The sequence below is a fragment of the Rhizophagus irregularis genome, chromosome 24, assembly GCF_026210795.1.
Source record: "Rhizophagus irregularis chromosome 24, complete sequence".
Taxonomy (NCBI): domain Eukaryota; kingdom Fungi; phylum Glomeromycota; class Glomeromycetes; order Glomerales; family Glomeraceae; genus Rhizophagus; species Rhizophagus irregularis.
This window is the reverse complement of record NC_089452.1, coordinates 2,816,137-2,838,352: the sequence shown is the minus strand read 5'-3', so window position 1 is coordinate 2,838,352 and position 22,216 is coordinate 2,816,137. Positions and strand designations below refer to the sequence as shown.

Sequence of the window (22,216 nt, the reverse complement as noted above, 5' to 3'; positions counted from 1 at the left end):
TCTTTAGACGTGTAGAATTTCAGTAAAAAATCAATTTTTATCATTTTTTTTCTTCTTGAATTTATTCTTTAAAATGAGACGTTTTATAACATTTTGTTTTCTTTCTTTTTTAGGTTGCTTTCTCTTTGAATCTGGATGTGTTGTAATAGGTAGGCTAGTTTTGAAATATTTTGAACTTAAAATTTTAGTTGAAAAGACGTATACTAACAGTTTCTTCTTTTTTTTGTAGATTTCTATTCTGGATTTTTATTTTACTTTTTTGGATAAATGAAATAACTTTGGTTTTTTCGTGTATTTTTTTATAACAAACCTTGAATTCAAATCTTTAGATCACTAAGAACCTTCCTCTTTACCACACCTTATTTTGACGAAGGGATCATGTTTTGTGATCAAATCATCTTATTTTTTGTTGATTAATCTTTCATTCCTTCTGTGCGTATTGATGTATTCAAAATTTCATATTTCTATTCTTTAATATTTCCAAAGTATGCAAAGCTTCTATAACATCATTATCTTTGGTATCTGGACGAGTGGTTTATTATTTCTGACTGCAGAATTCTCATTTTCTTGTTGCTTTACCTCATTATTTGTAAAAGTTGTATGAAGCTTCGTGTACGAAGACAAAAACATTTCTGAGAAAACCACTAAACTCATGGTTGCCATTATTATTACTAATCCCATTTCATTTTATCACTATTAACTTTAACCAGTGCACCAGACCTTCTTGTGAAGAATAGTACGTTGATAAAAGATATCAGCCAGCTAGGTATACCATCGCAGTATGTTACTGCCAGGTCTTGTTCATACTTACAAATAAGCACAAAGAAAATTTAAAGAGAAAGGCGTAATAAAGTAGCTACTTCTCTAAAACTCTACAAAAACTGAATACGAGTTAACCTACCAAAAGAACTATCTTTTTGTCTGGTTTCTTGGTAAGAAAAACTTCTGACTTTTCGCTAAAAAAATGCAAATATCATCTCACTAATCAACTCCACATTGCAGTACCACTAAAAAGTGCGTCAACTATCACCTTTTTACTTCGCAAAAATTATGGGTTGAGGATCAGTAGAGAGAAGTTCCTTCCTTTAGAACGTGATTGGGACTCACAAATTTGCATATATACAAGAATACATATATATTTACTATCAATTTACTATGTATTTATTATATATTTACCATGAATTTACTGTATATTTATTATATATTTACTACAATTTATTATAAAGTTACTACAAATTTACTATATATTTATTATGAATTTACTACATCACATATATATCATTACTTTAAATCATTTATACAGTTTCTTGCTGACATTTGTATAGTTTCTTTATATTGGCAATACAATTTCTATATTATGACTATAATTTACTACATATTTTCTATATTAAATACATACAATTGCGTTAGAATTAACATAGAGTAGCCGTACGCCTACTACGTTAAGTGGCGGCAGCATGGCTACTACATAGCCGCGATTTCATGGGTTTCAGCAAAGATAGGGAGTAAGTTATTTACTTAATTCTATTATTACTTATTAATATAATATTTAAATATAATTTAAACTAACTAAATTCTTTATTTAAAAAATTATTTTGTAATTTGTAATTTATTTTAGAACGTAAGTTATAAGTTATTTATTTAATTATTATTACCTATTTTATATAATATTTACATATAATTTAAACTAATTAAATTCTTTTATATAGAACGTAAGTTATAAGTTATTTAATTACATATAATTTAAACTAACTAAATTCTTTATTTAAAAAATTATTTAATAATATAGGAAGTAAGTTATTTATTTACTTATTTATATAATATTTACATATAATTTAAACTAACTAAATTCTTTATAAAAAATTATTTATAATTTGTAATTTATTTTAGATAGTAAGTTATAAGTTATTTATTTAATTTTATTATTAGTTATTTATATAATATTTAAATATAATTTAAACTAACTAAATTCTTTATTTAAAAAATTATTTAATAATATAGAGAGTAAGTTATTTATTTAATTCTATTATTACTTATTTATAAAACATTTACATATAATTTAAACTACTAACTAAATTTTTTATTTAAAAATTTGTTTTATAATATAGAGGGTAAGTTATTTATTTAATTTTATTATTACTTATTTATATAATATTTAAATATAATTTAAACTAATTAAATTCTTTATTTAAAAAATTATTTTATAATTTATTTTAGTTGGTAAGTCATAAGTAATTCTATTATTACTCATTTATATAATATTTACATACAATTTAAACTAACTAAATTCTTTATTTAATTAGAACGTAAGTTATAAGTTATTTATTTGATTTTATTATTACTTATTTATATAATATTTATATAATTTAAACTAACTAAATTCTTTATTTAAAAATTATTTAATAATACAACAGTTCGTAAGTTATTTATTTAATTTTATTATTACTTATTTGTATAATATTTATATAATTTAAACTAAATTCTTTATTTAAAAAATTATTTAATTATATAGCTTGTAAGTTATTCGTTTTTTCTATTGTTATATATTTTATATAATATTTATTTGTTAACTGGATCCTTTTATTTAAAAACACCCATTACTTTAGTTGGTAAGTTGTGAATTATATGTTATTATTATATAATTTTATCCAAAAACTAAAATTTATGTCATATAAATTTCTATTTGAATTTTAGAGTAAGTGCTAATTATAAATTCATTTTTTAGTGTAAATTTTAATATAAACTATAATATAATTTTATTATTTAAATTTATAGGTTCGGAAAAAGTGGAAATGCAATTATAGATGATTTTATTCTTAAAAATGGACTTAAATGGATTCCTTATAATAAATTTGAATATGTTGAATATCTTAGTGAAGGAGGATTTGGTACTATATACAAAGCTATTTGGTTGAATGATAATGAAGATGATGAAGTAATTCTTAAATGTCACAAGAATTTAAGTGAAAATTTAAGTGAATTTTTAAAAGAAGTATGATAATATATTATTTCCTATTTTTAATTTAATTTAAATTATAACTTATTTATATTAATGAATTATTATTATTTTTTATAGTGGGAATATCATAAAAAGTGTTTAGGTTCAGATAATATTATTGATTTTTATGGATTTACAAAAGATCTAAATACTTCAAAATATATGGTAGTAATGGATTATGCAAATAAAGGCAATTTAAGAGAAAATTTAACAGGAATAGTCGAAAATCATTGGAATCAAAAATTACATATGTTGTACGAAATTATTTCTGGACTTAGTAAGATACATGGAAAAAGTCTTATTCATTGTGATTTTCATGATGGTAATATTTTAAATCATAATGATGAGTATGGTGATAATAGAAGTTATATTAGTGATTTAGGGTTATGCCAACCTGTAAAATCATTTTTGAAAAAGTATGATATTTATGGTGTTATACCATTTATGGCACCTGAAGTTTTAAGAGGCAAATCTTATACTCCAGCTAGTGATATATATAGTTTTTCTATGATTATGTGGGAATTTACATCTGGGGCACCACCATTTAATAATAGAGCACATGATCTTTAACTTAGTTTAAGTATTTGTAAAGGTGAACGTCCTGAAATTATTGAAAATACTCCACAATGCTATGTAGATTTAATGAAAAAATGTTGGAATGAAGATCCATTAAAAAGACCATCTACTTCAGAAGTGAAAGGTGTTATTAAGAATTGGATTTTCCGTCCTTATTATAAATTAGTTAGTGAAGAATTAAAAAGCAACATTATGGAATTTATAGATGCACCAATTGGGCATTATGATCTAGCTATTAAATCTCATCCTAAAGCATATTATACAAGTCGCTTACATGATTTCACTAGTGAAAAATTGAATGAAATTCTTGAAAGTGAAAATTTGGATAATTATATGATTAAAGATTTAAAGTCATTAGGTATGCAAGGTATGCAATAATACATATAAAATTTAATCTTGAAAATTATTTACATGAAAATGATTTATTTATTTAATTAATTAGATATTAAAGCAGACGAAAATACTAGTGAAAACTTGAGTGAAATTCTTGAAAGTGAAGATTCACAAGTTAGTGTAAAAGTAAATGAAATACTAGTAAGTGAAGATTTGAATGATTATATAATTTAAGATTTGAAGTCATTAGGTATGCAATATAATACATATAAAATTTAATCTTGCAAATTATTTATATAAAAGTAATTTTATTTTATTATATTAAAACAGATGAAAATTAACCAATTATGTGTGTTTAAAATGATTTATAGTTTTTTTTTTAAGTGATATTTGATATCATGCATTCAACAAAAATTGTTCTTTATTTTATTCTTTTAGATTTATTTAAACACTAAGGCTAGAGTAGTAAAATTATTTTAAAGATTCTTAGTTTGTAATTTAAATAATTCCTTTATATTTATACAAATATTAAATATATGTATTCTCTTTTTGGAATTATTTAAACACTAGGTCTAGAGTAGTAAATATTTTACAAATTTCTTAGTTTGTAATTTAAATAAATCTTTTTTTTTTATATAATTTTTCCAGTTAGTATTAAATATAAATTATCAAAAAAAGTATATAAAACCATTTCCAATGCATAAAATTAAAATTAAATAATGTAATATTTTTATACTCATTTTAATAGCTAATTGTTTTTAATTTACAGTCAACTCTGGATATAACGAACCTTCCGTTCCAGGAGGTTTGGTTCGGTATATAGTGAATTCGTTATATAATATACCGTACTAGTTTTCTTTATAGGTAATTTAGGCCAAATTTGTAATGCTGGCCAAAATTATAATTTCTTTTAACATAAATTTTCGAAAAAATTACTAGTAATTCTGGCCAGCACTATCTGGGTTACTATATAGTCACATGACCGTTCGTTATAGAAAGTATAAAGTTATTATATAGCTGATATATAGGGGCTGGTTAAGTTTGGTTCGGATGCGTTATATAGTGTTTTATTATAAAAGTTCGTTATATCCAGTGAAATTATTTATAAAAAATCGGTTCTGGAAATTATGATTCGGTATCAGTATAACGAGGTTTCGGTACAAACAGGTTCGTTATAACCAGAGTCGACTGTATATTGTTAACCTTTATTTTAATATTATTTAAATACTTGGTTAACATAAATCTGCTGGGATTATATGACATATCAGTTATTTTTCTTGATAAACCCAAATATTATGATGTACAAGTACATTTGCGCATGTTAAAATGAATAAATTTATTAGTTTATCGCTTTATATAATCAGCATTGCAAATTTAACAGAAAATAATATTAACACCAATTATGTTTATCCCTTTCGATAATGAAGACATAGGTAAAGAGTTATCGAAGCTAGGTAATTTTTCAGTATTAAAGTAAAGGTCCAATACAAATACAAATCCGTTAGAGCAAACAAATTATAAAGTGAAAACTTTAAATTAAAGTTTTTGAACAATTCTTTCGGCATTGACATTGGATCAGGTGTTATTAGAGGCGATAGCACGGTTAAAGGAAGCAATGACCGTGATCGTTGGCAATTAACTAGAGATTTAACCGCTGAGGAGATGGAAGAATGCAAAAACAACGAGTACGAGTTTGTTAAAAAATGAATTATGACTTGTCAGTCGGTAAATTTTCTAAGATCCTTAAAATATCAAAAATTGGAAAATTATAGCATATCTTAAGGATCAAAAATCCATGGAACAAGCGGTGGAAAGATCGATAGCTAACGGCAATACAGAAAATATAGAGATTTGAAGGAAATATATAGAGGAGAGAAGAAACAAGAGAAGAAAGTGGGCTTACAAAAAGTACTGTAGATAAAGAGAAAATGGAAGAGAAATTAAAAACGAACGACGAAGAGAAGTTGAATGAACCTTTGTTGGAAAAGAGTTTTTCTGAATTGGATGACATTAGTAAGTATCAAAATACAAAAAGTATCAATAAAGGTCATGAAAAATCGACAGCATTAACGAAGAATGAGGTAGTGGATGCGATAAATAGATATAAAAAAGGAGTAGAAGAGGAAGTTGATCAAGATAATAAAGTAATGAGCAAGAGATAACGTTACAACAGAAGAGGTGGTAAATATTATTAGCGATCAAAGAGATGGGAAGAAAAAGAGAAAATTCCTTATCAACGTTATATACTCTCATCAATTCTATCGGAAAAGAATGAATCTAGTACATCAAAATCATTAACACTGAAGGAACGTAAATTCTTAAAATTAGAAGAAGTGTTACCGAAAGTTGAGGAATTGAAGAATATATTCAAAGAGTTCGGAGAAGTAATGGCATGAGAAGTGATATAAGAGACATACAAAGAATTTGAGGATGATCGTTCAATACAGTCTTCGGAGTGGCTGACAAAGTTAAAGAAAGAATCATTAAAACGACGGAATCACATGACATGATACAAAAATTTACGACATTAAATAATGATTTCACAAAAAGAGTAAGGGGAACGGGGAAATAAATGAAAAGAATATAAATGAAAAGAGGGCAAGGAAGTATCAGAAAAGATGGAGAATGGAACGAGTAGATCGATTGATCGTATTCAAAGTCACGTGATTTTACGTTATATCTATCTTTTTGGATTCGTTGCTAAATTTTCGTGAGTAATTAATTAGTAGGTTTGCTAATTTAGATGTAGCATAAAGTTTGTAGCTTACATTATCAAATTAAATTAGCGAGTTATAGATAGGGATTATTAGTTTTGTTTTTTTTTGTTTTTCTTCTTTTTGTTTCTTTTAGTTTATGTTGTTTAATATTTTAGATAGATACTTTATTGATTACATGATCGAAGCGTGATGCTTTGCGTGTACATGATGGTTACATGTTAACGCTGTTCATACAAAAGAATATGTTCAATTTTTCTGAGATGATCGGCAGAATTATCATGTGACTTTAAATGCGATTCTCTCAAAATCACGATCACTCTAGTCCTCATATACAATTTAATTATTTTTTAGGTTGCTTTACCAATATTAATAAGTGAAAAATTAACTTATTTTAGTAATAATAATAGATCATATGGAAAAAAAATATTTTTGTAACGATATAACCTATATATATAAATTAAAATAATTTTATCTGACGTTTATATATAAATAATTTAATTGTGTAACTTGAATCTCGTGCTATATAATTATGATTTGACTGTCAGGATCATGTGTACGTTACGATGTAAGATTTTTCATTGCTAATACAGCTCCGGTTAATGAAAAAAACTTTTTTCGTTAAAAAAGCTTTAGTTTGTATTACTAATGATTTTTCATTTTCGGCCATAGCTATCCAAATAAGTCTTTTTTTTAGACCGAATTATTTCTTTAAATAACAATATTATTCTTTTTCGGTTTTTTTAGAGCCGATTTTTTTTAAAAAAAAATTTTCGGTCTTTGTGTTTAGACTGAAATTATATATTTTTTTAAAATAATATTTTTTTCGATCTTTTTTTAGACCAAATTCTTGTTTTTATATAATATTTTTTTCAGTTTTTTAAAACCAATATTTTAATGATTTTTTATCTTTCCAGTTTTTTTTTTAAAAAAAACTGTATTTTGATATTTTCGTTCCGGTTTTTTTAAACCCGAATTTTTTTAATTTTTTTAATTATTAATTTTATTAGTTGATAATTTTATAGGAAAGGATTTATAAATTATTTTATGAACAAGGAAAGTAGTAGAAGATGACTTGATAATCAATATTTTACAGAATTAATATTTATTGAAGAAAAGAAGTAGTGAAAAAAAAAAAGGACTCAAAAGGTCATTAGTTACTATATCGCTTTTTAATCACTTCAAGTAATTAAGAAATAGATTAACTTTTTTTTGCTATTTTTTTTTATTATTCGTTTTTTTTATTGTATTTATTCATTTATAATTAACACTAATAAAAAGACAATTTTTTGGTTATCTCCGTCCTCTAACATAAGTTGTAGTAAATTTTTAATTATATAAAATAAAATATTTTTAAATTAAAATCATAATAAATGATGCAGTAAATAGTAAAATGAGAGTATCGTTAAAAAAATAAGAATATTTTTGTTTTTATAACAAATAGACAATAACAAGATTATTGAAGTGGAATTGTATATAAGAAATGATAATAAAATTAAAGAGAAAAATCTTTTGTAGTATAAGCAAATTAATGAAAAAGATACTGTATAAATAATATAATCAATATATAGTTAAAGTTGATAAAAAGGAATTGATAATTTGGACTAATTATAATAATGTAATTTATAACAATGTAAGAAAAAAATCGCGAAGTAAAAATTATCGTAATATTGTGTTACATTTGATATCTACAGGCTACAGCAGATAATGATGCATGAAAATTCACCTAATTTGAAATTGTGTTGGTTGTAATTTAAATATAAGTAAATTAGGACCCAGAAATATATATACAGGGGTAGGGTACACAGATGCGTCGCCATCATAGTGGAATTAGACGGAGTAAAGTTTTGATTTGCGTACAATTTTAGAATTTTTCATCTATAGTTAGGTCATCAAGATTGCGTATTTTTTATCAAAATTTTTATATGTAAAAAATTAGTTTGCGTATTTTTGGCCTAAATTTGGCTAATCTTATATATAAAATATTTTTATTGTACGTACTTATTTAATTAACTGCATTGTAATATTTAGTATTAATTGAAAGAAATTTCTAATGGTTAAAAGTGAAATTTTAGAAAAATATTATTGAAAAAATGGGTAATTCTATTTTTTCACATTAGTATTTGGTTTTATAAATAATAGAGAAGCCATGATAAAATAATTAATAACTTAATGTCTGAAATTTTATTTGCATATTTTTGCAGGATTTTCAATATCAGGTGTCAATTATGCGTACTACTCATATAAAAAGTCTCTGCGTACAGCTCATAGTAAAAAAATTTTTCGCCACCTGACCCCTATATATATATTTCTGGGTCCTAGTAAATTGAATGACAAAGGAAATGAAAAAAAGTAGTATTATTAATTATAGGAAAGAGAAAAATTCAAATAATAGTTTTACTAAACCATACATACAGAAATACTAAAATTAAAAATGATTTGTGTAAAAAGTTACAAAAGATTGATAGTAATGAAAACGATAATATGAAAATTGATGTAATTTGTTATTTGATAAATGGGGATGGAGAAAAATTTACCGAAATTAAAAATTAATTATGGGACAATTAGAGATAAAAGATGCTCAGCCGGTCTTTTTTGACTTTAATATGGCGTTATCGTAAGGTACAGTTTAAAATTTAACGATATATATAGAATAATAATTTTATGATAGAATTAAATAAAACTAAAAATATGAAACTTCTGAACAATAAATCCATTATAAATTTATTTAAAACTTATATGTACTACAACTAGTTACAATTATATTTATACTACAGCGCCCATGGTATGTAATAACATCAAAGATTTATTCTTTAACCTCTTAAACCTGAATTCCGTTATCTGAGGCTTTTTTAAACAAAAGGATTGCTTCTTCTTTATCCTTATTAGTTCCTAAGCCATAATGGTAACAAACCCCTAAATTATATATTCCCAAAGCACATCCATCATTAGCTGATTTTAAATACCATGCATGTAAATGCATCTTCATAATTTTTTTGTACTCCTTTACCATAAAAATAACATTCTCCTAAACTATTTTTTGCCATTGCATTTTCCAATTTAGCAGACTTTAGATACCATTTAAACGCTTCTTTGTAATTCACACTTATTCCAATTCCATTATAATAACAATAACCTAAATTATATTGACCTTTAGCACACCCATTATTAGCTGATTTTAAAAATAAATCAAATGCTTTAGAATAATCTTTAACTGTTCCTATACCATAATGATAACACAAACCTAAACCATATTGACCCAAAGCAGATCCATTATTAGCTGACATGGAATACCATTTAAATGCTTTATCATAATCTTTATCTATTCCAATTCCATTCTTATAACACAACCCTAAACTATATTGATTTTCAGCACATCCATATTTGGCTGATTTTAAATACCATTTAAATGCTTTCTTATAATTTTGTACTACTCCTTGACCATAATGATAACGATATCCTAAGGTTTTAATACTTAAAATAATATCTTTATAATAAAATAATGATAATAAATATTTTCCAATAATAATATTATTATTTTGTATTATATCAAATTCATTATCATTTTCTTCTTCAGAAAATTGTAAATGTTCAAAACTTTCATTTAAAGATTTTTCATTATTATTAACTGCCAATAAATATAATTTTAATGCCTTATTTTTATCAATATTACAACCGATACCATATTGATAAAAAAATCCAATAATACTGGAAAATAATAATTCATTTTTATTATGATTTTTCATTAATTCTAAAATTGATTTGATGTTTTTATCAAGATTTTTTATCCATTTTTTTAAAGTGATTTCAAATGTATTGATATCTTTTATATCAATAATTTTTTGATAAAATTCTTTTGAAAATTCTTTTATAAAAATTTTATCATTCATTATAGAAATATTTGTAACTGGATTATCTTTATCATTTGACATTTTGAAAAAATTTACTCTTTTATCTTCTATTAATATTTGACTAAATTTAACATGTTTAGTGTTTAGTAATAGTAAAATGTAATACTGTTAAGCAATTTTTATAAAATATCATCTTGGTTTTATTGTAATTTATTTGTGGCAACTACATCATAACTGACTCTTTCCAAACAAAAATGAAATAACACACGTACTGTAACACATCATATGATTATGATTAATTATGAACAAATGAATATAATGAATATAAAATCGAGTTTGTGTAATTAAATAATTATAGTATGGTTTCCGTTCGACAGCAATTAAAGCGACTGAAGAAAATAATGTGTGACACTAAGAAATTATGTCACGCACCTGCAAATAGAACAATTTAATATTTAGTTTGAAGATTTGAGATTAGTTCTTCCAATGTGTTACACAGATACCGTTATTCATTGTTTTCTAAAGCAAAAATTTTTAGATATTAAGAAATTATCATCCTTGATTAACGATAAATTATCAACCATCTTCTTAAATTTTCTGCTTTCGATCTCCACGGTTAGAGCCGATGATAATAACGAAAACACAGATTTTTATTTTATATACTTTGCGCCATATCTAGCATATGCGTTTGATCAAAGTTTGTTATTCCAAAGAAATAAACCATTTACTGTTGTATAGTGTTATAATTTTTCAATTAATTTAAGAAATGTAACTTTTGGTACGTTTGGAATGCTCTTAGGACGTGGTAGAATAATAAGAGTAGCTACACAAGGGTTAGTCTCTATGCTTTCCTAGCTTGTAACTTCAATTTATATTCTTCCAAATCTTAATAATACTTTATTCTTCCATTTGATTACTATGATATGGCTTTTGAAAAGTTTGAAATGAATGATGAAATTTTAACATCTTATATAAATTTCTTAAATTTCCGGAGCGGGTCAAAGATGTTAAAATTTTGAAAATAGTTTCATCTTCGGTAAGTATTAGTAAATGTTTACCAAATCATTTGTTATTAATAATCTCATTTAAATATCTTAAACCAGTAATCCCCAAATTGGATTTTTATTAATCGTTTCTTTTGTATCATCTTGAATAATAGATACTATATCACGGTTTAAAGAGTTTGAAATCTTCTTTTAAATTTTTTAAATTATATTTCTGAATTATACTGAATTTCTCAGAATTATAGTTGGTTTACTCATATTTGGATTCAGTTTTAATATTTTTATATAATGTGTTTTTTTATTTGGCATCTTTATTTGATTAATCACAGTGACAATTATGTTTTATTTTACTATCATGATTAGTTCTTTTCCGATTATTATTATAATATTATTATTTATTTTAGTCAAGGGTAGAACAATCAAAGAATTTTTTTTTCAAAGTTACAAGAATCTCAAATTATTCTTTCATTATTTTTTATATTATGGTTATTTATAGTCATATAGATCAATTATGACAATTTATTATCTATTAGAATTACTAACCTCTGAAATTTATGCAAAGTTCTTGGAATTCTTTTTTATTATAGTTATTGGATGGGATTGCATCATTGAGATGCGAAAGTGATCAAATCAATTTATCATAAATTTTTTTAAAAATTTTATGGTGCATTTGAATTTGTGAGTGAGTTTTAATATATGTTAAATTAAAACAATAATTATATACTAAAAGTCTAGAAACAGATATTATAATTTATTTATAATGGATATTTAGAACATATACTTAAAACTTGATTATTTTATTTATTTTTTAAAAAATCCTTGTATTTTGAATAAGCTTTTAATAAAGCAATGATATTATTATTTAGACTTACAATTGCTTTTTTAAACTTTAAAATATGTTTCAAGAAACAATTTTCCTTTGAGTAAGTTTATTACCAAATTATTCGTTTAATTAATCGTAATACTTTTTATATTACTTTGTGATACTTTACTTCTGATATTCCTTTCACGAAATACATTAATAATAAAATTAATAAATTATGTTTTTTTTATTATCAATACTATTATCGTTATAAATTTACTAAGACCTGTACATTAACTAAATACACATTCTGCTATTTAATTCAGATTTTTAGTTTCAAAAAAATAAATTTATAGTGTATATATGATAATTTTTTTTTTTTTCAATATAAGGTTGTTCCAAACTCAATTGCTTATTAACTTCTTAATTTTCTGGATTTTCGGAAAAGTTAGAGAGGGAAGAAGGTTTTCATTAAACAAACTAAACGAAATGAATATGGAAATTTTTGGAAAATTTCGGAAAATTTCGGAAAATCGTAATTTAAATTTAAAGAGGGTATTTAAAACATTTAAGTTGTTATGTATACGTTTATCAAAATTTAGATTTTTTAAAAAAAATAGAGAGGGGGTGGATACGTTAAGCAAGCAATTAAATTGATAGCATTTTTTAGTAGGTTTGTAGGTTTGTTTAATAATTTTTTTTTAGATAAGACTACGCCATCTATCACGTAATTACTGGATAAATGATCTCGGAGGAAATAATGCCGAACATCCGAGACATACTGTAATGATATATGGCGTACCTAAACTTGGATCCCAGAAAAATTCTTAACGAACTTTACGGCTTGAAGTGCTACATCAATGTCGAAAAACAAAACGTATCAGATCGCATTTACATTACCTAGCTACGATCGGAGGATTTAGTTTTATATGCTGGGTAATGTCCAAGTTAGATGGTTTCGTGTCGCTGGACTTTACCGCAAAGAAAACAAGCATGAGAGACGTGCCTGATGCAATGCATGAGCGTTTATTACTGCGCCGCGATATTAAATAATTCAAGAGCTACAAGGTTATAAAAGATGCCAGAGGTAAAAATATGTTGATAGGAGGATTTGTTGGAAGATTTAGAAATGCCTTTCACATATGAAAAGAAGAATTACCAATGGTTCGTTCTATCTTGAAGCAAAAAAAAGAAATCTCCTGGCAAGAGGTCAACGGGAAGGGCTTCACAAAAAGATAATCAAGGGAGCATGGTTAAGAGTAACAAGAAGAATTCCAATCCAAAGCCGAGTTCTGGGACCTAACAAATTCTGGGAAGTACAACAAGGACAATGCCGCAGCGGATATTTTGAAATCAGATTATTTTATAAGTTGAAGGTGTTGTTAGGAGTAAAAAGCAATTTTTTTTTATATTTTTTCCTTTTCTTTACTATAGTAGTGCTCCATTATTTATAAATTAGTAAATAGTTTCGTCATAGATAGATTCTATGATATTTCTAGGTAGTTTTTAAAGTAAATTTATTTGTTGTATGACTCGATAAATTTCAATAAAAACGTGTGTTACTAAAAAAAAAAAATTATTTCTAAGAAATGTGTTAATATGATTTTCACATGACAATTTACACAATTTACTATAAAAAATAATAATAAATAATATCGTTTTTCGTTATCCATAATGATTTTTTTTTTTACTTAATATTACATAATTTATTCATAATAAAAAAAATTTTCTTAATTTATATATATAAAAATAACATAATTTTGAACTTACTGGCAAAATCATCATAAAAAAAGTTAAAAAAATATCTTAATAAAAATCCCAAGAAAAAAATTAAAATTTTTTTTTGTTTTTTTGTTTTTATAACTGATATAACTGTGGATAATATGACGTTGGTTTAAAAAATATAAATCCTTTAACAATATGAATCAAATAAAAATGGTGGATAATATATATGTATATATAATATAATAATTAATGTTTAATAACATCGAATTTTTTGAATAAATGACCTCTTATTAGTTCGAGATTTACAGTCTTCTAAACTGATCTTAATAATTGGTGAATCACTAATATCAACAAAAGTTTTTTTTAATATACTTTAATTATTATAAACATTAACACAATATTAAATAATATTTACATACTTGCTAGACATAGTAGCGCCAACTCTGAATTTTTACCTTCCAAATGAAAGCCATCTCGATCATTGGAATATTTATAATTTTTATGTTTTGATTCAAAAAAATTCTTCATTTTATTTGATACTCTAGGAAGTGGCAACTCTTTAGATTCATGAAGAACGAGACAGAATTGATTTTTACTACGAGAAAATCGTTTCAACTTCGACTTCAATGGAAATCACAATAATTTTTAGTTGACGAATTATATTTTGGTAGCATAAAAGGTATAAGGTATCAAAGTCATCTTACCTTCCAACTTTTTACCTTCCAACTTATTAGTAGATAATAAGGGTCTTTATTTGGCCCATATGAACCCTCAATCTTGTAACAAAGCATTCCCTTTTTTCCATTCCTAACTACAAATTGTCTACCCAGTACCCAATAAATAAAAATAATTAATACCTATTAATAATTTATTTTGAACTTGAAAATATTGAATCAAACCTAGTTTACTTACGTAATACATTTGGGTGAAATTATTGGGCCGGCTGAATTTACAGAAATACCACTTTTAAGGTAATTTGTTGGATTTGTGAGGGAGTATGAACTATTATTTTCAATCGATATCGTAACGGTCGTTTTTGTGAGATTCTTTAGAAACGTTGCATTTAAAAGAATCTTTGAAAATAAGGTAATTCCGGCAACTTCAAGCGTCATATTGGGGGAAAAAAAATAAAGAATGTAAATGAATATAATATGTTAAAGAATTGTTCCCTCGATAAATTTCATGACAAAGTTTATAATTGGTACATATACATAGTATTTATATTTATTTATAATTTCTCAATTCGTATAATTTAGAAAACGGAATAATCAATAATAAATAATTCCGAAATCTGGAAATCGGAACTTATAATTACTACATTTAGGACAATCTACAATTCTGCATAAAGCATATTGTGATTTTCGTTTAAAAATGTCGAAATTTATTGTTGATTATATGTACATCAACGCAGTACATACTCCGTGATAATGATTTTTCTTTTTTTCAATAACTTGTTACAAAGAAAATTGGTAGTGATTTTCTATAACCATTCATTTTGCATCATTCACGCTTCGCTTGCATCTTTCATCTTTGTATCAAAATGGAATATATGGGGAAAATCTTTGTCATAAAAGGTTGAGAATAAAAAGTAAAATACTTTTACTTTATATGTATTTCTATTTTTTCATTAGTACGCAATTTAAGATTTAAAAATTCGGTCAGCGTTAAACAAAAAAAAAAAATAGTCAACATGTCGTATTTGGCTAAAAGAAGTAAGGACGTTTTTTTTTTAATAATACAATAACCACACAAATTTGCTATTCACAATGATTTTGTTTAATTTTCAATAAATAAATACCGTATTTATTATCTGCAAAATTTATGTAAAATTATTATATGATGAATGTACCCAATCCTGTATATATATTTCGGGTCCTACAGTATTTTCGCCTGGGTTATTATATCAATTGTATCACGTATAGCTTAAATTTTTTGATAATCTTATCAAATAAAATCCATGCAAAGTTCCATAAATATTTTTGTGGATAGTCAAAGAGTATTTATGGAACCAGATAGAAAACTTTCAGTCTTGTATATCAGTATTCTCACAATATGTTAGTAAAGAGGTCCTATACATACAGTAACTGCGAGTATATTATTAGCGGTGAGCTTTTTATCTTTTTATACAAACTTACATTATCGATTTAAGGCCAAATTATTTCAGTACATACTTAATATATTTATTTGTCTCTTTGTTAATTGTTTAACCCTAACCTTTCGGTTAAGGATATTTTCAATTTTCATTATTATGCTCTTTATCATTAGCTGAAGTATTCATGTTGGGAAGCCTAGCAACACGCAACTTATAAATAATAAATTTTTCGTGTGAATTTTTCATCAGCAAGTTCTATATAATGTATCATCTATATATTCCTGTGTAACGGTTTGACCTATATAAATAATTTGAATTGTGTAATTGGAAACCTATTCCATGTTTAATAATTTGATTGGCTGTCAGTGTCATTTTCACTGTAATAAAAGTTTCGGTTAATGAAATTTTATTTTTTTTGCTAATTAATGAAAAAAGTTGTCTGAAAAAAAAAAAACTCTCTCCTGCATAAATCGATTTTCATAAGAATCCGCAGCAAAATAAAATTTACTAGAAATATGGGTATAACACCGTCAAGAGAAGACTTCGTAGCCCTAGAAGGATACGCAAAAAAAAGCGAAGAAGAGCGCAGAGCAATAATACAAAACGCGGGAATGGAAATAACCGATAACGACAAAGAGATAGCACAATTTTTGGGTTCAGAAGACGAAATACTAGGTTGTTTTATTAGGGGAATAATCACGATATGCTTAAGACACTTTAACAACCAAAGAACAAAAGAATTTAACGAATACATAGAAGATTACAAGACAGCAACAAACGATATGATACAACAAAAAACTGTAGAAATGAACGAATGGGCCCGACTAAAAGAAGAACAATGGAACATCAAAGAAGAATATTATTTCAAAAATACATCGATAAAAGCGCACCAAATACAAACCGAACTAGGAGCGGTAGATAACGAAGACAGGATAAGGATAGAAAAACAGGAAAAAGAGAAAATTATGAATGAATGTAGAAAGATAACTATGAACAACCTCGACGAGGACAGCGACAAAGACGAAGAGATAATTCAACATACGTGGGAAATAGAAAGCAACACACCCAGTGAAGAATCATGGGACGAAGGGAAAATGAACCAAAAATACCACGTTTACAACAATGCATCACACCAGACAAATGAAAACACCAATAATACTTCGAGAATGCAGGTCGAGAATAAAAATAGAAATTTTACAAAATCAAGAGACCAATCATTAACAATGGCGATCACTGCCGATCACAACATGGGAGAAAAATCTAATAAAAGTAAAGAGTCCGTGCATCAACCAAAATCGGAAAAAGATCTGAAATATTTCGCAGGACTTTTTACAGTCCAAATAAGGGATGGACAAACTGACCAATCGATAATAGAATATCTCAACACCAATAAAATTTTAGAATATCACGTGAACACACTAGGTAGAACTACTCATCACGGCAACGAATACACGTACTTAGGCTTTTTCACAGAAGCAGCGAAAAACGATTTTATAAACGACGGAAGAATATTGGGAACGATAGGAAAATTCAGAGATCTAGAATGGTTAAATAAATTGAACAAAACAATCATCATATCAGCAACCGGAATAGACGGAGAAAACACAGATATCAACGAAGTTATCCAAGCAATAGAAGACAAATTAGGTAAACTCAAAAACGTAACACAAAAAACAGGAAATGGAAAATGGATAAGTATGAAACTAGAAATGGACATTAAATGTACAGAGGACGAACTATTTAACACCTGGGGAGTCCTAGTCAAAAACAAAATGATAAAAATCGAACCAATGAATTACAAACATCATATAACCAAACAACGAGGAAGAATTATGGCGGAAATACTCGATATACCTAACGAAATCGATGAAACAACATTCTCAAAAATACTTAAAACTACCAACGCAAGATATTGGTTCAAAACCAACAACAGGATGAAAGGAACATATAACATGAAGATATACTTCAACAACGATGAAGACAGAAAACAAGCAATTAACAAAAAAATCAAAATCGACGGAAAGATTTTTACTTGGTTTTTTCGGACTGGACCGGGAAGACAGAATAATTTTCGTAATGAAAGAAGAAATGATAATGGATTTGGCAAACGATTTCAACAAGAAATGTACGATGGAAGAAAGACCGGAAGATCCAGATGTAATATATGCAAAAGGAATAACCACATCACAGACGAATGTTATTTCAACAATAGAAACAGAACACATGAAAACAGAAGAAACTGGAACGACAACTGGAATGAAACATATAGACATAGAAAAGGTAGATACGACAATGAAGGAAAGTTCAGATATGACACGCAACAACAACAATTCAGTGATCACGACGACAACAGATACAACGCCTACACCAACAGAGGAAAACAAATACACTCAAGAAGAAGATTCAACAACAACATTAACAGAGAAAATGGCAGAGATGAGACTAGAGGAAACCGACAAAGTTTTTACCACCAACAACAAAGATATAATGGATACAATAACCATAACAACAACGGTCACAACACAGAGAGATACAACGAGAATGGAAAGAACAACTACAACGGATACAACAGAGATTGGAATGAAGGAAACAGTTCCAATGATAGGCGTCGAATGGCTAGACGCTATTGACCGGCAACTATACCAAAACACAACAACAGAAGAAGAAAATGAAGAAAAAAGAGGCGTAGGTGAAGAAAATTTAAAAGAGAACGAAGAGGAAAACATCACAACAAATAAAACAAAAAAAGGAAAAACTTACATAAAACAAAAACAACAAGAAAATAATAAGAAAAAAGAAAAACATAACAAACTAAAAATAGGTTGTATAAACGTAAGGGGGATGAACGATACAAAAAAACAAGGCGATATAAGAAAATTTTTATCAAAAGAAAACTGGGATATAGCAATAATTAATGAAACTAAACTAAAAGAAGCAAAAGGTAAATATATATACAATGGCTGGGATAAATACAAATGCATTAACAGTAGCTACAACAACGAAAACAACAAGAATGGAATAATAATAATGATAAGAAGAGATATCTACGATAGAGGATATAAGATAGAAACAATCAACGGTCACGTGATTAAATTCGACTTATTATTCAAAGGAAATCAGAAAAACATAAGAATCATAGGAATATATAATCCAAATAACGACAAACCAACTACGAATAACATAGAAAAACATTTGGCAAAATGGATGAACGAAGCAATAAACCTAGAATATGAAACGATAATTTTGGGAGATTTCAATGAATCAGCCAATAACAAGAAAAAATTAAAACCGTTAACAAACACAATCAAGAATCATGGCTTACAAGACATTCACGAAAGTTTAACAGTAGCGGAAGATAGACTAGACACTTGGAAGAGTGGAGACAATTCATCCAGGATAGATTTTATTTTCGCAAGCGAAGGCTTTCAAGAAAGTATTATAAGTCATGAGATACTAGAAATAGAAGATTTCGACACAGATCACAAAGCACTAACAGTTAAAATAGAAATTAAAGAAAAATTAGGAATAAACAAACCCGGATTTATGAAAGAAATAAAAAAGGAAATAAGACACATAAAATTAGAACAAGAAGATTGGAAAGAAATAGCAGAAGAAGTAGAAACAAGATTAGAAACGTTAGACCAGAATACAACACAACATTTAAATCGAGAAATGATATGGAAAACGATAGTAGATATATACGACGAAGAAAAGAATAGACAACTAATTAAAATCAGAAAAAGAAAAGAAGATTCAAAAAAAGAAAGAGACGAAAGTTTAATGAAAACAAACGAAGAAAGATTAGAGGAATTAATCACAGAATACGAAAACTTAGAAAAAATTGATACGATAGAACATGGAATCAGTAAGATAACAGATAAAGTTATAAAGAAATTATGGCAAGATAGAAAAGCCTTTCAATACAAATATAATTTCAAAGAATTCGAAGAAACAATAATAATAGAGCAATGGGGAACAACGGACACAGGTAAACACAACGCGGTAAAACTAGGAAAATTAATCAACATACATGATAGACTCGAAAAAAACATTGAATACGGAATCACGATAGATAAACTAAGAAAATATAGAAACCGCAAAGAGTTAAAAGAAAGAAGAACAAAAAGAGCAGAAATTATGAGAAGCCTATATGTGGAAATTAATAGCCTGAACATAGAAATAAACATAAGAAAACGCGAAACGTACCTAGAAGAAGACATAGGAAAAATGTTAAATAGAATTTTAGAAAAAAAGAGAGAGAAAATTAATATGACAGGATTAGTAATAAAAGAGAATGGAAGAATCACGATAGAAAAAGACAAAAAAAAGATAAAAGATAAAGTATTAAAACATAACAAAGATTGGACAAAGAAAAGAGAAATAGACCTAGATGAACTAGAATATGATCCGGAGTGGAGAGAGATCTATACACCTAATGAAGATATAAACGAAAATATTTACAAAAATCTAATGACACCGATAAGGATGGAAGAACTAGAAAGGGTATTACAAAACCTAAAAACAAACAAAGCACCAGGATCAAGTGGTATAACTTACGACTTTTGGAAGAAAAGCGGAAACCTAACGAGGAATTTATTATTAAACATCTTTAACGACAGCATGGCCAAAGAGAACGTAACGGATGAATGGAAAAAAGGATTTATATATCCGATAAATAAAACTTCACGTTCAAATTGGAATCAAGATTTAAACTTGACGAGACCGATAGTGCTCTTAGAAACGGCAAGAAAAATTTGGTTTAAAATATTGGTAAATAGATTAGGCGAAATTTTAACAAAAGAACAGATTTTGACAAATACGAATTTTGCAGCACTAAAAAACGAAAGCACCCTAGAGCCAATAAAAATCATCCAAGCAATAATAGAAGACGCTAATAATTACAAAAAAGAAGCATGGATACTATTGATGGATATATCCAAAGCTTACGATTCAGTAAACACAACAATGCTAAAAAGAAGCCTGGAAAGAATTAAACTGCCACCAAATTTTATTAACATAGTTATGGACGTCAATTTAAATAGATTTAATAGGGTGCTAGTAAACAACGAACTTACAGATGAATACCATGTAGAAGACGGTATCGACCAAGGCGAAGTATGGTCACCGATACTGTGGAGAATTTTTTATGACCCGCTTTTAAGTAGATTAAATGAAATGAAAGAGGAGACAGGTTACAACTTTTACGAGGAAAAATTAATCGATAATAATAAAAAAGATAAAGAAATACTTGAAATATCGATTAACGTTACGGCATTTATGGACGATACAACGCTTATCAGTAAAAATAAAAAACAATTAGAAAAAATGATTGAGATATGTCATCAATTTTTTAATATAAATGACATAAAAGCAAATGTATCGAAATATGAACTTATAAAAATAAATAATGATAAAGAAGAACTTTTAATTAAAGGAGAATCAATCACAAAAACAAATAGTGAAGAAGGTAATCGTTACTTAGGAATATTTTTTAGATACGACAACAAAAGAGAAATATATAAAAAGAAAATAACATCAATAATCAATAACGCCTGCAATATATTTAATTGGAAAAGATTAAACGAAAAACAAATCATAGCGGTTTGGAATATAGTTATTATACCAAGGATAGAGTATCAGCTGGCAGCCATAGTCCTAAAGAAATGGGAATGTGAGAAATTGATGACAAGAATAAATATGATAATCAAAAAAAGAGCTGGCCTAGCAAGATCAACTCCAAATTTTATAATTTATGATAAAGACATTTTAGGTATAAAACATATTTACGACTTACAGATGGAAATGATATGTAAGAATTTGCTTTATCAGGCGAATGGAAATTACAAATTACAAATTTTATTTAAAATTAAAATGATCCAAGAACAGAAAAATATATGGACTTCGAGATGTCCCGGAGAAATAGAAATAACAAATTACAGGAAAAATAATTGGATCATATCAGCTCTAAAGGCGTTAAATAACGAAAAAATTAAAATATGTAATCATGAAATAAAAGATTTTAGAGAAAGCCATAGAATCAAAGGAGGAAAGACTGACCTAATTGATTTAATGGAGTGTAAGGATTTTATAACAAGTACTCAATCAAGAAAAACAAAAAAAA

General features: G+C 26.4%; 5 protein-coding genes across 5 annotated transcripts; 3 read left to right on the top strand and 2 right to left on the bottom strand.

The window, feature by feature from the left end:
- Positions 1-2,625: 2,625 nt before the first annotated feature.
- OCT59_016307 (uncharacterized protein) lies at positions 2,626-4,141 on the top strand (the record flags this gene model as incomplete). Its single annotated transcript, XM_066132390.1, has 5 exons — positions 2,626-2,666; positions 2,776-2,992; positions 3,077-3,275; positions 3,591-3,941; positions 4,017-4,141. The coding sequence occupies 5 exons, from the start codon at positions 2,626-2,628 to the stop codon at positions 4,139-4,141; spliced, it is 933 nt and encodes a 310-aa protein (XP_066003382.1).
- A 1,694-nt stretch (positions 4,142-5,835) lies between these two features.
- On the top strand, positions 5,836-6,303 carry OCT59_016306 (uncharacterized protein; the record flags this gene model as incomplete). The annotated part of the gene is made up of 2 exons (XM_066132389.1): positions 5,836-6,051; positions 6,103-6,303. The coding sequence occupies 2 exons, from the start codon at positions 5,836-5,838 to the stop codon at positions 6,301-6,303; spliced, it is 417 nt and encodes a 138-aa protein (XP_066003381.1).
- Positions 6,304-9,569: 3,266 nt separating this feature from the next.
- On the bottom strand, positions 9,570-10,553 carry OCT59_016305 (uncharacterized protein; the record flags this gene model as incomplete). Its single annotated transcript, XM_066132388.1, has 1 exon — positions 9,570-10,553. One exon carries the CDS (start codon positions 10,551-10,553, stop codon positions 9,570-9,572), a length of 984 nt encoding a protein of 327 aa, XP_066003380.1.
- A 3,762-nt stretch (positions 10,554-14,315) lies between these two features.
- On the bottom strand, positions 14,316-15,115 carry OCT59_016304 (uncharacterized protein; the record flags this gene model as incomplete). Its single annotated transcript, XM_025331456.2, has 4 exons — positions 14,316-14,344; positions 14,423-14,624; positions 14,708-14,825; positions 14,916-15,115. The coding sequence occupies 4 exons, from the start codon at positions 15,113-15,115 to the stop codon at positions 14,316-14,318; spliced, it is 549 nt and encodes a 182-aa protein (XP_025187603.1).
- Positions 15,116-16,610: 1,495 nt separating this feature from the next.
- Positions 16,611-18,725, top strand: OCT59_016303 (uncharacterized protein; the record flags this gene model as incomplete). Its single annotated transcript, XM_025333168.2, has 1 exon — positions 16,611-18,725. One exon carries the CDS (start codon positions 16,611-16,613, stop codon positions 18,723-18,725), a length of 2,115 nt encoding a protein of 704 aa, XP_025187604.2.
- Between the last annotated feature and the right edge of the window lie 3,491 nt (positions 18,726-22,216).